The following is an 18,785-nucleotide window of genomic DNA, read 5'->3' on the forward strand; positions in this document are numbered from 1 at the left end:
TTTCTTTTTTTTTTAATCAATCCTGAACGCGTGTGTCACGGCCCGATAAACGCGTCGCGAAGAAACGTGGAAAACACACAAGGTGAGACAACGAGGTTCTTCGTATGGAAAACTTTTATTAACATCATGTACTTATACATACAGACTTACAAGTACTGCAAACAATCGCAAATGTAATGTTTTAACCAACCAAGACCAATAGTAAGTATCGTTAAATATAAACCAGTGCGATATATTACATATATTACATCGTAACAAAAATTTCACTAACCTTCATGGAAGGATAACAATGAGTGTTCCTCCGAGTTTCGACGTTTGATATAAGGTAAGTGTCCCCATCACTGACTGGACCAGCTTAACCAGAAAAATAAGTTAATCTTATTTTTGAGAAGAGGGGGAAAGCAACATGACGTCGGGGCCTTCGCTACCTCGTACCGTGCGTAGTGGTGGAAGAAGACGATAGAAACACTCGTTACTTCTCCCACTACTTCATATGGTGCGAAGTAGTCCGTAAGTAGCGAACCCCGCGTTATACTGTCTTCTCAGTCCTTAAAAATGGAATTCATCTTATTTTTCTAGCTACGCTGGAAGATCACGAGTTTGTTATCTAAACCTTCGCCGTTTCATCGTCATGGGGTTCAGACCCAAAATTACTAGCTCTCTTAATACTTCGTATCATCGTGTCTGAGTCTATTTTTCTTTTAGCAACCCGGCATGGAAGAATAACGCTCGTAGTTCGCATAAAAAAATCGCCTAGCTTTTATTATGCGTAACATATCGATACAATATATACATACAAAAGATGGAATCGTGCCGCGATCCAAACGATATGACGTTTTTAAACGCGCTGTACTCCCGATAATTTTAAAATGTACGCAGTACTTGCTCAACAGTAGTATTGTGCCAAATATAAAAGAATCTCGCGTAAACCTTCGTAACAAATTGGGCATCGAATATTCATCAAATATTACATCGCTGTAACTAATATTTTTCATGTATTCGAATGTTATTCGTTGAAAAAATGAATGTTCAATTTAAAAAAGATTGGAACACTTGGACACACAGCCGGCACACGAACAGTACAGTATTTACAGATACCGTGTCAACAAGTTGTAACATTGATTCAATAATGTTATCTATTTTGCTTCGAAAGGATTACTTTCCAAGCAGACATTGGCCTTGCTTGTAAGATCTCGATTTTTCGTTGACCCCACCTGAGCCAAGCCAACCCTATGATTAAGCATAAAATACTCTCTATGTAATACCCGTCAAGCTGCATATTACAAACGCCATTGTGCGTGCTCGCGCAGAGCTGAAAATGGAAATTGTTACATAACAGTAAACAACTACCGGTTAATTAAATACTGTATACATTCGTCGATCGAGCTTAGAATCATTACGCGAAACACAGCACAGGCCTGACATATACAAATTCAGGCCCTATCATAAGACGGACTAACGGAGTTTCAAATTTACAAAAAAAAAAGAAAACAACACGAAGACATGATCTGATCCAACTAGCAGATTCGGGACGAAACGCAATAATATTGCTTTATGTACCAATAAACAGGAATAAAATAATATTACTTATACAAACGAAAATATCATTTTAATATATTGGCGATCTTTAAATTGGAGGGACCTCCTGCAAGCTCGATGCACGAACAAATATTATTGGTAACGAACCTAAGTCATTATACGAATAACATGCCCACCAACCTCTTTTTTTGAAATTGTGCTACAGTCGTTCGAGAGATCGGTGCTGCATTGTCGATACGTCAATGGATCGACGAACCAAAGAGCTGCCGTTGCTGGCCAGTTACCACCGAGATTATATAAGGTGTTCAGCAATGTCATGTAAGTACCACCGACAGCGGGATCGCTAATTTTTGCGAAGAACGCCATTGACGCCACAAACATGCTGTTTGTAAAAACCTAAGACAAGGAAAAGTAACCTGAGTTCCTCTCTAATTCGTCAGTCCCATTTTTGAACTACTACTATTATTGTACCCAATTTACCTGATGTAACAAATATAAAGCTATTAAAACTACAAAGTAGTAGGCTGGAATTTGTCCATTCATCATTACATATGGTGTCACCCAAACCAAAAATGCTGCTACCAGTCCATAAGCTAATCTGTATAATTAATTACAAATGCTTATGAAACACTAGTTAAGAAACAAAATATTGTGTTTTATACGCATTTTTTATTCACCTATAGGGCATTGCTGCCACGTACACATCCATAGGTTTTGGACCAACTGTGTACTTTGAGATTACTAATGGTAATAAAATCTGTATTGGTATCATAGGCACAGCCATAAGAGCAAACTTTTCTTTCGGTATACCAGCTTCTACTAGTTTCAAACCAGTTACTGCGTCACAAGCAGAAAATCCTATCTGTGGTAACACAATATTATTTCAAAGCTAATAACTATAATATTCATTGTTATATATGTTCTAACCTTAGCAGTTAACTGGAATAGAATAATCGTTTTTATAGATGGTAACTTGACAATGTTCCAAAGTAATTTGTACGCGTGTTTGACGTCTGTATTTAATTCTTCACCTTTATGTGTTTTTTTTGAATCCTCATGTTTGAATAAGGACACCAAAGTGGTTGTTATTATAAATACCCAACCCCAAAAGTAAAGAAATTCTATAGGAATAAATAACAAGCTTTAACTGTTAATTCTTTACATAGATTACAGTATAAAACTGCTTACCAGGTAAAGTTAATATGCCCTCACTGGAAGGAGTGCTTCTTAAATAACTGTTGCAAAATTCAGGAGATTCTAATGCCATAAAAAGAACATAGCCAATAAAATAACCAGCACTTTGTCCTACGCTATTACAAGTTGATGCATAACCCACATTACACCTTGATACGGAAAGGAAATATATGATTTTAGAAACATTATATTAGACTGTATAAACTAATCACCAGATTGAAGTTATACCTTTTTAACATCGTGAGTGCCCAACCATCTACTACAATATCTTGAGTTGCAGCAAGAACGTTTAAAGAAAAAAATAATATAGTTAACATTTCTATGTTGGGCTGTTTACTTTCATCGCCTAACCAACGATCTATGTGACTGGATAAAAGGAGCATGAAGAAACCCATTAAATATTGAGTAGGAATTAACCATGTTTTCCGTCTTCCAAATCTTTGGGAAAACACAGAGTCTACTATCGGTGCCCAAAAAAGTTTCAACGAGAAAGGCCAATGAACAATACTAAATTCAGCCTAATAGTAAAATAATGGTTATATAACATTCTGCTATATTTGTTCCTTAAACGACTGTAACATAAGTTATGTATATTACCTGTTGACGATACGAAACATTTCTATTCTGCAGTAACATTGGAATAGAACCGCATAAACCTAATGGTATACCTTGTAACAGGTACAGAAATAAAAGAATGGCGATGTTTTTCTCATCTCCTCGTAAATCAGAATGTTCTTGTATGTGATTGAATTCGTGAATCCCATCCTCCACGCCGTCATCCTTTACCATTTTTCTTCTCAGACCCATGAAGAACGATAAATATGACAAACCACAATTTCATACACTTTACGAACCGACTTTCGACGGAACAGATGTTCCTCTCACGCGCGCATCAACTTCCGAATTTATTCACATTTACTTCTAGTATCAATACTATGCGTTTCATGAGTTAGACTGTAGTTATCAGTAGGCTACTCCCAAATATACTGAACGTAAACTCTTCGATCAAATGACACAGTCATTTCTCAAAGAAAGAATCACTTGCACGTATACAAAATGAATTATTTATGTTGACAGAGGTATCAACATTGACGTGGTCATTACCAATATATAACCTTAATACTGTTAACAAAACGTTTTACGTACGAAACTTAAAAATAATATTAAGATGAAAAGTAAAGATTTTCAAATGTATATTACAAACTACAATTGCTGGACAACATTCGGAAAATTCAGAATTGTTCTGCTTCCGTCCTTTCAGGAACCATATAGATAACCTTGCAATAGTTTAGATTTGCCACGTTGTTTCGCATTAAGGACACGTCAGTTATAGTTTATCTTTTTCAGTCTTGAAGTCACGTGTGAACTACCGCTACTAAACTATCGATTTTATAGAGACGCAAAAATAGTGCGCCTATCACAGACTGCTTATGTGGCGACACCACTGATCTCTATAGAACAGCAAACTCAATGCTGAACAAGAAACACTAAAACCGCGAGAGTCTGATTTTTTACTTGATAGAAAGAGTACATACCATTTATGCGTCTTCGTCTATCTAATGCAAAATCGGACTCTCATAGCTTTACTGCCTTTCACTCGGCATGGTTCGTTCGTACCAGAGACGTCTGTATCTATATGTAATACTGGCGCAGACAAGGTATACCAGTAAATGTTACATCCAATGTATTTCTTCAGCCTATTTTTCTAGAGTTCTAAAGTCCCATTACCATTTTCATGTAACGAGGGGCAGTTTCTGTTGGGCACCGGCATAAATCTTACGAAAGATTAAGGTCAGAGTATATCTATTTTGCCGGCTGTTTAGTTCGATCTCCCTTATTGACCGAGTAGTTAGACCATAGACAAGGTATAAGAGTAGAACCTACGCCCTTATGGACTTTCACGGCCCAATTTGACTGCCATATCGACCTGACCATACGAAGGTGATTTTAGCGTCCTCTATTCATGGATGACGGTCAGTTGAGAAACCATGGGACTAAAATGGGCCAAACAAATCACTGGATGTAAGGTCTACACATATAACTGGTCTGTGGCCGTACGGACCAGAGATGGGTAACAATCGATTAATTCCATTGGTATAATCAATCGATTACCGGATGCAACTGAAAATTTGGCCACCAGAATTAAGTCGCGATTGATAATTAACACTACCCTGGAAAGTAAACGCGAAAAATAATCGCAACACTAAAAACAATTGCGATCAAATTCATATTCTTATATTCACAACGCGAGTAGTATTGATATTTCGCAACGCTATTACAAACCACGATTACTGTTTACACGCAACTCTAACCTGGAAAATCAAACGCGAAACATATTCCTCGTTCGCAATTCTAACATTAAACATAAAATATCTATATTAGTCGCAACACTATCCTAGAAGCAAATGCGATCATTTGTATTTCGCAACACTAAGGCAAACCGCGATTTGTTCAAAAAAGCTGATCGTTGTGATACAAGTACCATCTGAAAAACTACAACTACATCCGAAGATGAAGATGAAGAGCCATTTGTTGTAGCCCACTCTTGAGACAGTTTGTCAGGGCCTCTTCGACTCATCGAGTCTTTTCTTTCTTCGGCGGTCCTGCCGATGCCTGAAACTTACGAAAGACCGGGCTCAAGATTTTGTGCAATACGTAGTCTTCCAACAATATACGAATTGTTGCAAGAGCATACGTGGTGAATCTCAAGCGGGACGAACGTTTCGAAAGGGACCTAATCCCGACAGCGAGCGCGAGAGAGCGACTTTAAGAGTCGCGCGATTCGAGGAGTCGAAAATAAAGCCGAAATAAACAGCACAAGTGCACCGTTTGAATCATCAAGATTTCTACTCTCGAAATCGTAACTACAGGAACAGAACTGCCACGCGAAAACGCGCCTACCCGAATTACTAATGTGGACAGTCCTGCCCTGACCCTACCTACTTAGGTTTAAACACACACACACCAGAGAATAAGTTACCTACCTACCTAACCCTATATTTAAAAAAATGCAAAACTCAGTCTCTCAAACAAACACTCCACGGTTCTCATTCTCAATGTCCGGGCGCGACCTAAACTAGAGAGGACTCCCCGGGGTTCCTCCGACACACGGACACAACCTCATTCATACTCTAATTGTGTACGTACCAGTTTTTGCAGTGGACTGACAAAGCTAGTTCCCATTGCGTACTTTTATTATTTATGTAAAACATTTTAATATATCTGATATAGTCTTTATTAAAATATACTCTATACATATATTATTATATAAGATTGAAAAGCTAATTCATTATGTATTTTACAATATTATCGACGTGTATGCAATACGAATAATTGCCAAGTAAATAATAACTATAAGTTTAATATTATTATTGTGATTGTTATGAATCTAATGTCAAAAAATTCTGTATCTGAATTGTGATGAACTTTTGATACGATGCACTTCCACAACCTAACCACAAACACACATATGTGGACAGTACATCGTGCACGAGACACTAGCATTGCCAGTCGCACAGATAAATTATTATTATAAATGTTACAAACTAAGTCATCGTGCCCCGTTGCCTTCGCTCGTGCAAATAACACTTGGGCATGTGCATGAACTTAGGCAACGAACACGGGAAAGTATCCTGAAAATCCTGACTAAAACAACTGGTTATTAATAATTAACTAAACGGTATCTATTCTCAGTTAAAATGACTCGACTTGTTATATGTAATATATCAACAACAGAGTACGTTAATATTGAAAGATATTATTATTCAAGAAAAATTTGTGACTGAAATTTAATTGTTCAAAATGTAAGACTTTAATAAAGATTTCATGATAAAATAATTTACTTTGCAAATTGAAATAAATTTGTTAAATTATTATTCAAAATATTCAATTAACCTTGGTCGATTCTGTCGTCAAAGTAAATTTAAAAAAAAATAAAATTAACATGCATGTTCCTTTGAGTTGAAAATCGACCAGTCGCGAAACGCCTTCTTGCACATAAAATACATCATATGATGTATTAATTAATAAAACTAATATTTAATAATTATATTAATGATGTAAGATATTTTACTCAATCATACGATTAATATAATGTTTTCACATTATATCAATTCATATTCTACTCAATTATTTAATTCATATAAAGATAATAAACATATTTCATATATTTTATCAAAATTGTGTAATAATCATATTGTGTAATATTTATTGATAACATTAAAAAACGCGAGTGCAAGAAGACCCTAGCCTGCACTAAAAAAATATAACTCATGGGTATTTTTCATACCCGCGGTCACTTAACTCGTCAAAAATACCAAGGATACAACTGGTCACCCGTGTTGATTCGGATATTTCATCCTACAACATGGTTGGGGGCCAGAGGAAACAAAATAGCATGCGACTCACCAACTGTAGAATTCAAGCACCCGGGCGACGATGTTGCCTAGTAGGAGTCATCAGCGAAGTCATCAGCGACGTTAGAAACGAAGTCAGCATCAAGGTCAGCAGCGAGATCATCGTCGAGTTTCTCTGGATCCACAAGTACGATGATGAGATGCCAGGATCCTTTAGAAGGAAAGAGTAAATGTTTTTACGAAAGGTTTCTACCGTATTTGAAAACTTGATGGCAAAAGATCAAACAATTTTTTTTAAGTGCACTCGGAACAAAATACGAAGAATACTTACATTTTTCGCACGTGGACATCGCCAAATACTCTTATTCGTATAGATACAGGTTTTTTGTCGGAACGTGTTCACAAACTCTCAAAGCATTATGGCGTCGCGTCTATTTCGTGACCGTAGCGTGACTGCAGTTGCGAGTCTCATGTGGTTGAATTGTAATTACGAGCTGACACAGAAATAAAACACGAATTTGTTAACAGACACTTATTAATATTGGATAAATGCATCGATGGATAATGACGAAAAGAAGAGAACCGATTAAAAATGAAAAATACGTTTGACCGTAGTTGAGCGTCCCGTGTTTGAATTGTAATTACGGGCTCTTACAGAAATAAAACACAAATTTGTTAATATGCACTTATTAATATTGTATAATTGCATCGATGGAGAATAACGAAGAGAATAGAAATGGTCAAAAATAAAAAATACGTACCTAATTAGACGCGAAGCTGTGAACGCACTTCTCACACCACTTTCCAGACGAAGAATGACGAACAGGATTGGACACGATCTCGCGCGAGGAGTGAGGAGTGGGGTGAGGGAGTCACGTAGTCCGTCTCGACTCTTGATGTGTATCTTCGAAAGAAAGGTTAAACCTTATATCTCGAAGAACTGAAAATAAATAAAATTAAGACATGATGTAAATAAAATTAATATAAAAAGATATGAAACAAACAATTAATTAATGATTTATAATCTTTATACTCCTGTGACGTCACAATGAGAAGCTGTCATTGGCTCATCTAATATCGATCTGTTATTGGTTGCATATATAACTAGATCAATTAAAATATATTAATTATAACCATATAATGCGTAAGTATTAACTTTGAATCTAAATTTCAATCAGTTTTTCATATAAAAGTTTCTTTTGTTTCTACTAAATTTTCTAAAGATATTTATTTTAATTCTCACTAGATGTCCAACCTTCTTTGACGCGGTGTCGATAACATTGAACTTGACGCAGTTTGGTAAAAAGTCTTCTACAGGCATAAACGAAGTGTGAAGTAGACGCCGAACGCGATATTTTTTCGTAACACAGGGATTAAGGGCACAGACAATGCATAGTATAGACGCATAAATCAACAGTGTTAGTGTCACGCAGATCAGGAATTCATGAGTCCATCTCCAAGGTGAAGTCGAGAGGCCGGCGTCCGAGAATGTAAACACAACCTGACCGAGCTTTTAAAAGATAAGAAACGTATCGCATCATTATCCTTGGCTTAGGAATGCTAACAATGGTAAGAATAAAATTATTTTTAAAGAATATTATAGAATACACTAGAAATAGGTACAGACGAGTAACAGACAGGAACAGTATTCAGTGGGAGTCCTATGACGTAAAAGAAAAACATCGTGAAAAATTAATATATTTGTATATTTTATACATATTATTTGTCTATTGTTGTTGCGTTCACTCAATTTATATGAAAAGCATTTATTAAAATTTCAATTAAAAATGAATATATTTACATATTAATTAGTACATATTTCGATAAAATGAGTTCCCTATGTATATCGATATTTCATCTTTAAGAGACACTATTGAATCTATCGAATAATCGAAAGTCGGATGCTGCTCATTGTGACGTCACAGGAGTATAAAGATTATAAATCATTAATTAATTGTTTGTTTCATATCTTTTTATATTAATTTTATTTACAACATGTCTTAATTTTATTTATTTTCAGTTCTTCGAGATATAAGGTTTAACCTTTCTTTCGAAGATACACATCAAGAGTCGAGACGGACTACGTGACTCCCTCACCCCACTCCCCACTCCTCGCGCGAGATCGTGTCCAATCCTGTTCGTCATTCTTCGTCTGGAAAGTGGTGTGAGAAGTGCGTTCACAGCTTCGCGTCTAATTAGGTACGTATTTTTTATTTTTGACCATTTCTATTCTCTTCGTTATTCTCCATCGATGCAATTATACAATATTAATAAGTGCATATTAACAAATTTGTGTTTTATTTCTGTAAGAGCCCGTAATTACAATTCAACCACATGAGACTCTCAACTGCGGTCAAGCTACGGTCACGAAATAGACGCGACGCCATAATGCTTTGAGAGTTTGTGAACACGTTTCGACAAGAAACCTGTATCTATACGAAAATGAGTATTTGGCGATGCTCACGTGCGAAAAATGTAAGTATTCTTCGTATTTTGTTCCGAGTGCACTTAAAAAAAATTGTTTGATCTAAATTTGCCATCAAGTTTTCAAATACGGTAGAAACCTTTCGTAAAAACATTTACTCTTTCCTTCTAAAGGATCCTGACATCTCATCATTGTTTAAATTTAATACTAAATCGATCAATAGACAGATCTGTGTGATTACTTAATTATTTCTTATTTCTAATCTCAGTTTTTTTTTTAGAAATTTTGATGATCGCGGGGAAAACGGTCGGCACGCGGAATTCGTGTCAGTGTGTATAGCTTTCTGGTGAATTTTGTTCAGAGCACAGGAGCTCTCTTTGTTTTATAAATCAAGATAATAGAGTCAGTTCATCATTGAGCAGAAGTACAATTTGGTGATGCCTACGAGCAAAGAATGTAAGTATCTTTGTATTTTTTTCCGAGTACGTTTAGAAAAAAATTGTTTGTTTCAAATTATGCTACATTACATTTTCAATACTAGCAGAAGTGTTTTTATTAAAATTAATATCTCTATAATTGAACAAATAGGGTGTTATATTTCCTGTTTCTTTTTATAGGGCCCTGACATCCCATGAACGTACCTACCTACTTACCTACTTACAGATCCAGAGAACCTCTTAGATAACTTCACTACTGACTACGTTACTGACTTCGCTGATGACTCCTACTAGCCAACCTCATTATCCGGGTGCTTACATTCTACAGTTGGTGAGTTGCATGCCAATTTTTATTCCTCTGGTCCCCAATCACGTCGTAGGACAAAAAGGACCTAATCGGCGCGGGTGACCAGTTGTATACGTGCAATTTTTGACGAATACAGTGACCGCGGGTATGAATTATACCCGTGAGTAATAACTTGTACTTTTTTATTATTTAGTTCAAGCTAGGGTTTTCTTGTACCCCGAAGTTTTCAATATGATAAACTATGATATATTATTTTACTAAATTAATTACATTCACTATAATATAGATGATTGAATATATAATTTTGAATATTAATTGTTTTTTCTATTGTTCATGTCTCGCATTTAAAAATATAATTTCATGACTTTGTATCCAAAATACCAAAGTCTTTCCTTACGTATTGAAAAGTATAATGTTTCAATTCATGTACAAGAAATCATTTCGCGACGGGTAAATTCTTGAGTCAAGCTTTATGTACTATGTATTTGCATGTTTAAAAAATAGGCTTTGACGACAGAATTGCTCGAGGGTTGAATATTTTAATTAGTTTGCTTGAATAATTATCCTTAAATTTTCAAAGTAAATTATTTTATTGTAAAGTTTTGATTAAAGTCTTTCCTCTTAAATAATTCAACATTATTCAGAATAATTTTCTTTGCTAATAATATATTTCATTATTAATGTATATCAAATTGTTGCTCTTCATTTATTACAAGCAGAAAGTCCAGTGAAAGAAATAAAATAAGAAAGAATATATAAATATTATGTCGTTATACGCTAGTATTTACAATAATCATTTTTTCTAGTTCAGGATTTTCAGGATATCTTTCAGTGTTCATTGCCAAAGCTCACCCAAGTGCCCAGGTGCAACTTACGTGAGCGAAGGCAATGAGCACGATGATATAGGTTATAAAAATTTCTAACAATGTATATGTGCAATTGATATTGCGCTAGTGTATCGTGCACGACGCAATTTCCACATGTGTGTGTGTGTGGTTAGGCTGTGGAATTGCGTCGTTTTAAAAGTGAATTATAATTTACAATAAAAATTCTATTTCAAGATGATCATGGTACAACATATTTAATGAAATATAAACGACAGTTAGCTCTTTGATCTTAAACGCAGAATGCAAATCGATTATGATCATTTGTGCAATAACATATTGTATCGAAAATTCTATTAAATGAAAATAATATAATATATACATTTAATAGAAATACGCAATGGCCACTAGCCTATATCAGTTGATTTCAGGGTTTGGTACGTACCTTAGAGTGTGAATATTTGCAATGTTCGGGTATCGGGGGAACCCCGGGGCTTCCTCTCTAGTTTAGGTCGTGCCCGAACATTTTGTGAGAGAACCGTGGAGTATTTGTTTGTAAGAATGAGTTTTGCAATTTTTTAAATATAGGGTTAGGTAGGTAGGTAACTTACTTTCTGGTATGTGTGTATTAAACCTAAGTAGGTAGGGTCAGGGCTGGGCTGTCCACAGTCTTTTTTCGGGTAGCCGCGTTTTCGCGTGGCAGTTCTGCACCTGTAGTTCGATTCTGAGAGTCGAAACGTTAGTCGATCCAAACGGATTGTACCGTTTGTTTTGATTTTACTTTCGATTCTTGAAATCGCGCGGTTTTGCAGTCGCTCTTCGCGTTCGCGGTCGTGGTAGGCCCCCCTCGAAACGCCCGTCCCGCTCGAGTTTCTCCACACTTATTCCGACAACAATTCCTAGAATCGTTAGAGGACTGTGTATTGCACGGAATCTCGAGCCTAAGCTTAAGTTTCAGGCTTCGGCAGGACCGCCGAAGAAAGAAAAGACTCGATGAGTCGAAGAGGCCCTGACAAACTGTCTCAAGAGTGGGCTGCATCAAATGGCTCTTCATCTTCATCTTCGGATGAAGATGGAAAATCATTCTATGTTACTACTAATGTCACTGTATTCGTCTGTAATTGTAGTAGTAGTATTTGGTGTAGTTGTTGTAGTTTTTCAGATGGTACTTGTATCACAACGATCAGCTTTTTTGAACAAATCGCGGTTTGCATTAGTGTTGCGAAATACAAATGATCGCGTTTGCTTCTAGGATAATGTTGCGACTAATATAGATATTTTATGTTTAATGTTAGAATTGCAAACGAGGAATATTTTTCGCGTTTGATTTTCCAAGTTAGAGTTGCGTGTAAACAGTAATCGTGGTTTGTAGTAGCGTTTCGAAATATCAATATTACTCGCGTTGTGAATATAATAATATGAATTTGACCGCGATTGTTTTTAGTATTGCGATTATTGTTTCTAATTCAAGGTTATGCCTATTGATCAAAACTGATTGTAATTGACTCCTGCAACCAAAAATAATTTTTTTAAATCGATGTGAAATTTTGTAATTTTGTCGAAAAATTTCACACCTTCCTGAATTTTTTTTTCGAAAGTTCGTAGAAATTTAGGGGTATGTCTATTCACCAAAAATAATTGTTATTGACCGTCGCAACCGAATATAATTTTTTCAGAATGATTTGAAATTTTTCAATTTCGTCGAAAAATACTTCCTACCGGTCTTTATTTAATACTTCTTTGTATGCTTTAATGAGATTATATGCTTCATAAATAAATTTTAATGAAATACATTCACTATTGTAGAAGATTATTCAGGTCGATAAGATAGACCTAACTTGGCCGCCGATAAAATAGATATAGTCTTAAGATTTATATAGAACGTTTTAAAATATTTTTACAAATAATGTGTATGTATCGGCATAGTTAAAAAACTAAAGACGTATAATCATCATTATCCGTGGGATGATTACGCTCAAAATCGAATCAGACCTTGAAACGAGAATGTAAAAGTTAAATGTGAAGTTTCATTGAAATTTATTGAGCCATTTAGACGCATTCGTGTTAATGGCATACGTACGTGCGTAAATAAGCACAGAAAAACTAATTTGATCTCACATACACACGGTTCATACGATAGGATATGTTCGTCGTTACTACTGTCGTTTTCGATGCATTCAATTATGCCAAATTTGGCCACACTGGTGTAAAACTACTCATATACCTCGTATGTGGTACTGGAATCCATAAGTAACCGCTACTTCGAAAAGTTAACCAGGCTCTTGGAAAGACACTAGTACATGTGACGCTAACCAGGTGTCGCATGTTGTTCATTCTGATTTGTTAAGTGTAATATGAGTGCGCATGCGTGAATATGTCCTTCATGTTCTGTTATTATTAATCATGTAATTGTTCAATTTTTTGTTTCCAATTTACAAGTAATTGTATAATAAACAAATTATATTAATATATTACAAGAAAAGTCGTGAAGTACAATGTGATGTAAAGTTTAAAAACGATCATTTGGTTGGTTGTATTAGGTTTAGTTTAAAATAGGCAAGGATATGTTAAGGTATAAGTATTTTATAGTATCGTAAAGAGTAAATGAGAAAACTAATAGTACTTTCCAGTAAACCTGGTGGACTCATCGTAAGTTTACGACGGTCACCGTTTATTGTTTCTTTTGAATACAACAAAGATACGGTCCGTATTTTCCAAATATACTGGAAATATTCACGACTGGGAAATAAATTCCCATAAAGAACACACCATAGGGTGTACCATAAAACAATTGTACCCTTTAATCTCCGTACAAATTCGAGCAATTGTCCAAGCCAGAGCGCACCAAAGGAATTTGATTTACAAATGGCTTGCCAAAAGGCACGAATACGGCTTGGTATAGTAAGCAAACGAAAGGTTCAATAGGTCTATGAAAATGTTAAAAGCAACTTCCATAGAACACCGCTAGGATCTTTCTATCCGCAGTTGTAACTCGTTTAACATTCTGGCTAAACCTTTTCCCCGAGAATCGAGGAACATAGGCTCCACGAATGATGAGCAACTGTTTCTCTGACCGCAGCTAACTTACCTGCCCGAGGGATGCACCGCGGAAAGTGCAATAAAACAATCATGCATCCGTAATCTCCGTGTAAAAGCGAATTATTGGCCGCATAGGAAGTAACAATGACGCTCGTCGTCTATCGTGCGGCTGCGCGACTATGACTTTACGAATCCTTCTCCGTTCGACGAAACTTCAATGTCCAGGTACACCTGGGCGAGTCCTCGGCCCTCGACGATATAATCCCCATTGAACGAGTACGAGGGTTCTCTAGGCACGAACTCCAACAATAATTTATGACCACGCGAGGCCACAGCGAGACGCTCGAACGGGATACGCTGTCGTGTAAACCACGGCTTAACCGTAATTTACAACGAAATCCAATTTTTCCGATTCTATTTTCGTTCTGCGGGTCTCCTTGATCCTTCGGATGCTCTTTATTTGCCGCAACGTTCACCGCGACGCCCTTCAAATCTATTACTCAATTTTAGAATTAAGCGTCGCGTAAAGTAATTTAATTGAACTTGTAAGATGCTGGCTGAAAGTTTGTAATACCGCAGGGTGATTTGAAAGTCTCAATATTTGCTGTCATATAGTTTAGAATCTTCAGAAACGAGCGATACATTTTAAGTTTCGCACAGTTAAGTTCTGAAAAAGAACTAATTGCAGAAAGTAAATAGATTCCGTCTACAAAGCCAATAAAATAGTAATATTTTTTGAAATAATAAATGGTAAGCTCGATTACGTGTAAGCAATATAAAATGTATCTATTTACCGAACCATAGCTTAGATTGTGATAATTATTATCTGTGTGCTTCTACATTAATTGAAACTAATCAGGTTATACATAATACAGTTATAAAACTAATACAATTTTTTGAACATCCTATATTATACACCTGTAATTTTTAGAACGGGAATTTCAATTCACCCTGTGTACATAGTGGCACTTTATCACGGACTGCATTGTTGCGACGAAAGCTTTTGGATGCGTTGGTCAACCGTGTGGAGTTAAACGCACTCTGACATATGTTTCCGCCAATAGGTCTGCCAGGACAGCAGTCGGAATGACTTTGAGGTTCGTAGGAACCTTTATACCTTTACGTCGCCGACGTTTTTAGTCCTCTCTGCGGGGGGCGAGCTTCGAATATACCGATGTCAATCTTATATCTTGAATGGACTAGCCGCGCGCGTCAGTCCATAAGACCACGTCAAACGCTTGATAATTCCAGTCCTACGCGTACGTAGCTTTCGCAACGAATAGATGCAAGTTATTCTTCCTTTCGAACGGGCGAAATTAACCCGAGTTAATCGTACAAATTGAAACAACGTAGATCGTGGTCGAGTTTAACGCCGTATGGTGACACACTGTTCGCCAGAGTATCGGCGTTCTTTGACAGTGGATCGGGTGCGCCGCTGGATACTAGTCGAACAAACGACTCTGTTGAAAGATAAAACCACACAATGCATCACGGGACTCTGCATCCGACAATATTTATTTCCCTTCCGAGAAAAACTCTGACGCGTCCACGAGGGCGGCATTGACTTTTGCTGCGACAAAACGTGCCGACTTTTCCCCCTAAAAAAAAAAAAAAAGGAACATTCGTGCCGACACGTTCAGCCAGATTTCTGCTTTCCTTTCGAATACCGATATCGTTTTGCTCCCCCTTCGATAAATTAATAATAGCAATCGTTCGTTCTCTTTCCCTCTTCCTCTCTTAAATTACGAGAGGGGAAAAATGGTAGTAACGTCGGTGAAAGCTTTTTATCGATATATTATTTATAAAGTTGAGCGAACAAATTATCTAGCGGTCCGAGAGACATCCGCGTAGTAGTTAATTTTATATCAAAGCCCTTTTACGACCCTACCTGGAACTACGCGAGACCCTGGCGGAGCCTCTGGAAGGAAGCAATTATCCATTTTAATTCCTCGTTGACTTGACGTGAGATATACACAGATGTGCAGGACTGTTTGATCAGTCCCGGCTATCCGCGGTCGTTTGGGTCTCTTGTGATTCGTTCCCGGCCAGTTGGCACACAAATCATATATTCGGCCGGTCGTGGTCCAGAATACTTGTTCTCCCTTTTAACTTTCGGGGATCCTCGGTTGTATCGTTGTCGGGACCTAGGCACCCTCGCAACAAAAGCGGTCGGTCGGTATGATTGAGACAATAGTATAGCCACGACCCTGCTCCCTGCTAATTAAAATCTATCGGCGAAAGATGAGCCGACGAAGGGTGAACGTAGACCCGTTTTTTCTTCAGGCACCTTCGGTTTTCTCCGGGGTGTTCCTTTTCAAATTTACACCGGCGATGGTCGCGCGATTATTTGTAAGCCAATTGCCCAACCTGATTACCCGTTAATCCCCGAGCGTCGAACTTAATTGTTCGATCGCATAACTGGGGTAACCCTTTGAACGGAATATTGTAAATCATTTAAAAAATGTTCCATTTTTTGCAGCTCTGAAACGTACAGGGTCATAATATTTAGGGCACTCGAAACTCACTCGTTAATTCATAAATCCCAACTTCGATTACTCTCCCACGTAGGAACTTTATTATATGCAATAAACGTTGTAGCATAATTTCTAACAAGTTATCGTTTTTATGTTGAAACGTTATAGTTGCAAATAAAATTGCTACGCTTATAACAAAACTGGACTGTATTATAAATGGTCTTTTAGATGATACTGGCTCACAAACGTTGTCGAGGGAAGAAGTAGCGAACAAATTACGTACACGTTACGGAACTCACCTTTCGAGGTATTATTGATATATGAATACAGGTGACGCGATTAGTACCGATTGATCGTATCGACGGTTCAACAAATGCAATAATCAGTGAACAACGTGAGTTCGTATTATAGAACAACACATTGCATGATTTATTCGAATAATACGTCCGGATAAAAATATATATCAACATATTCGCAAGTTCAATAAAAACCGTAACGAAATCAATATAATAATGCACACAGAACCGAATCGTAATCGAAATGGAACTGAAAAATAACAGTTAGAGTTATAATATTTTTTCGGTTCTTATAGCTGTTTCAATTTAGAACCGATATATGACAGTTTGAAACAGTTTCGAACCCTGCATTTACCTCTAACTCGGCATGATCACAAAGGTCAGGTTACGTAATGAATCCGTGTACGATTGTGACGGCTTCCTTTGAATGTGAGATATTCTCACGGATTCCATAGTATCCCGACGGTTATCCCCGATCCTCGCTCTTATTCTGCCGTTTCTTTCTTTTTTTTTCCTCTTTCTACATCTCTGGATGCAACAGGTCGTATTGTGACGAGGGTGTCATTCCCTTCGAATGGAATTGGCGGCAGGACCCCTTCGGCTCAATTCTTACGTTTCTACGACGTAGCACAAATTTATGGATCTCCGGGCCAACGTTTCAGAGCAGGTACATACGCGGTTACCTTGTTCTTGTGCCACGAAGATCGTTAATTTACGCTGCTCGATGACTCGGGAACGAATCGCGTAGCTCCGTCAAAAATGAGTAATTGTAAGAGAAAATGATTTACTCGATGATACTGCTTGCTCTGTTTCTCATCGTCTTACCTGACAAACCTAATATTCGCATCCACTTATTGCGAACAAAAATAAAATGAGTCTATGTGGCCTTTCGCAGCTTCTAGCGTTGGAAAATTGTTTACTCGAAATGCCGCGCGAAAGAAAGTTTTCGATATAGGAATCGCGATATAGTGATTCGTTGTATCTATTTTGCTAATCTCGATTCCCAAAGGCAACGATCCCCTAAAAATTGGATACTCGGCAGATCTTTTTAAAAAGTCGACCGTTCGGCTGGTCATCCGAACGGTCATAGAATCGATGGACTCGAAATACGTTTTCGTCCGGTGTGTATCCAATCGGTAAATGGGGTGATGGCCGCGGGGGTGTAAAGTGCGCTTTGTGCGTTCGCTCGGGCGTTTGGTGTTGCTGCGAAAGCCGCGCGTTTTCGGGCGACATTCAAGGGCGGTGGACCGATGCAAATCGAAAGGACGACGCAGGTCAGATTTCGGGTATCCGCAATAAGAAATCGACGGTGTCCGATCTCTCGTATTTTTCCTCGATTTATGCGTACGAGAACGACGCCTGGGCTGCATTTAAAGTTTCACCGAAATGAGAATGAACAGCTTTTATTTCTCGGCGTTTTCGAGTTACCGATTGCATGGAGATCGAAACTGTTGGCGCGAGTTAAGAGAATGGCCAGCGGTGTTATTTTATAGAAAGTGGACATGGGAAGTCTCGTAACATATTTCTTTCGGGCTATAACAGTCTTTCGGCGGTCTTTTGTGAAAGAGCCGTGGGTTCGTGCGCGCATAAACATGAGCTATCGCCTACGAGAACTAATATTCTCGAAAAAAGGAACGCTTTCCTAGAGTTTATCGTAACTCACCAACTTTTATAGTTTGCTGGAAATCGGTGGTCGGTCTACAGGTCGTTTTGAGAATCGTCTCGCGTCTCTAACAATCGTGACGAACAACTATTCTCGCCAAGACGATGTTTATTAACGTTTCTGATACTCCCTTCCTTTGGTCAGATTTTTCAATCTCACCCTCGACTATTTCCAGGAATTTTTACCTCGGTTTCATCAAATATCGAACGGCGTCTTCACGCTGGATGACGAC

At 37.4% G+C, this 18,785-nt stretch overlaps 1 protein-coding gene across 1 annotated transcript; it reads right to left on the minus strand.

Moving 5' to 3' along the window:
* Positions 1–109: 109 nt before the first annotated feature.
* LOC122401750 (acetyl-coenzyme A transporter 1) lies at positions 110–4,025 on the minus strand. Its single transcript, XM_043404088.1, has 9 exons — positions 3,934–4,025; positions 3,331–3,526; positions 2,962–3,251; positions 2,728–2,882; positions 2,467–2,660; positions 2,217–2,401; positions 2,020–2,137; positions 1,720–1,935; positions 110–1,312 (listed from the first exon to the last, which is right to left on the minus strand). The coding sequence occupies exons 1-9, from the start codon at positions 3,954–3,956 to the stop codon at positions 1,133–1,135; spliced, it is 1,557 nt and encodes a 518-aa protein (XP_043260023.1). The 5' UTR covers positions 3,957–4,025; the 3' UTR covers positions 110–1,132.
* Between the last annotated feature and the right edge of the window lie 14,760 nt (positions 4,026–18,785).

Source organism: Colletes gigas, unplaced genomic scaffold (genome assembly GCF_013123115.1).
Source record: "Colletes gigas isolate AHSC1104 unplaced genomic scaffold, ASM1312311v1 Colletes_gigas_Sc00027, whole genome shotgun sequence".
In the NCBI taxonomy this organism is placed as follows: domain Eukaryota; kingdom Metazoa; phylum Arthropoda; class Insecta; order Hymenoptera; family Colletidae; genus Colletes; species Colletes gigas.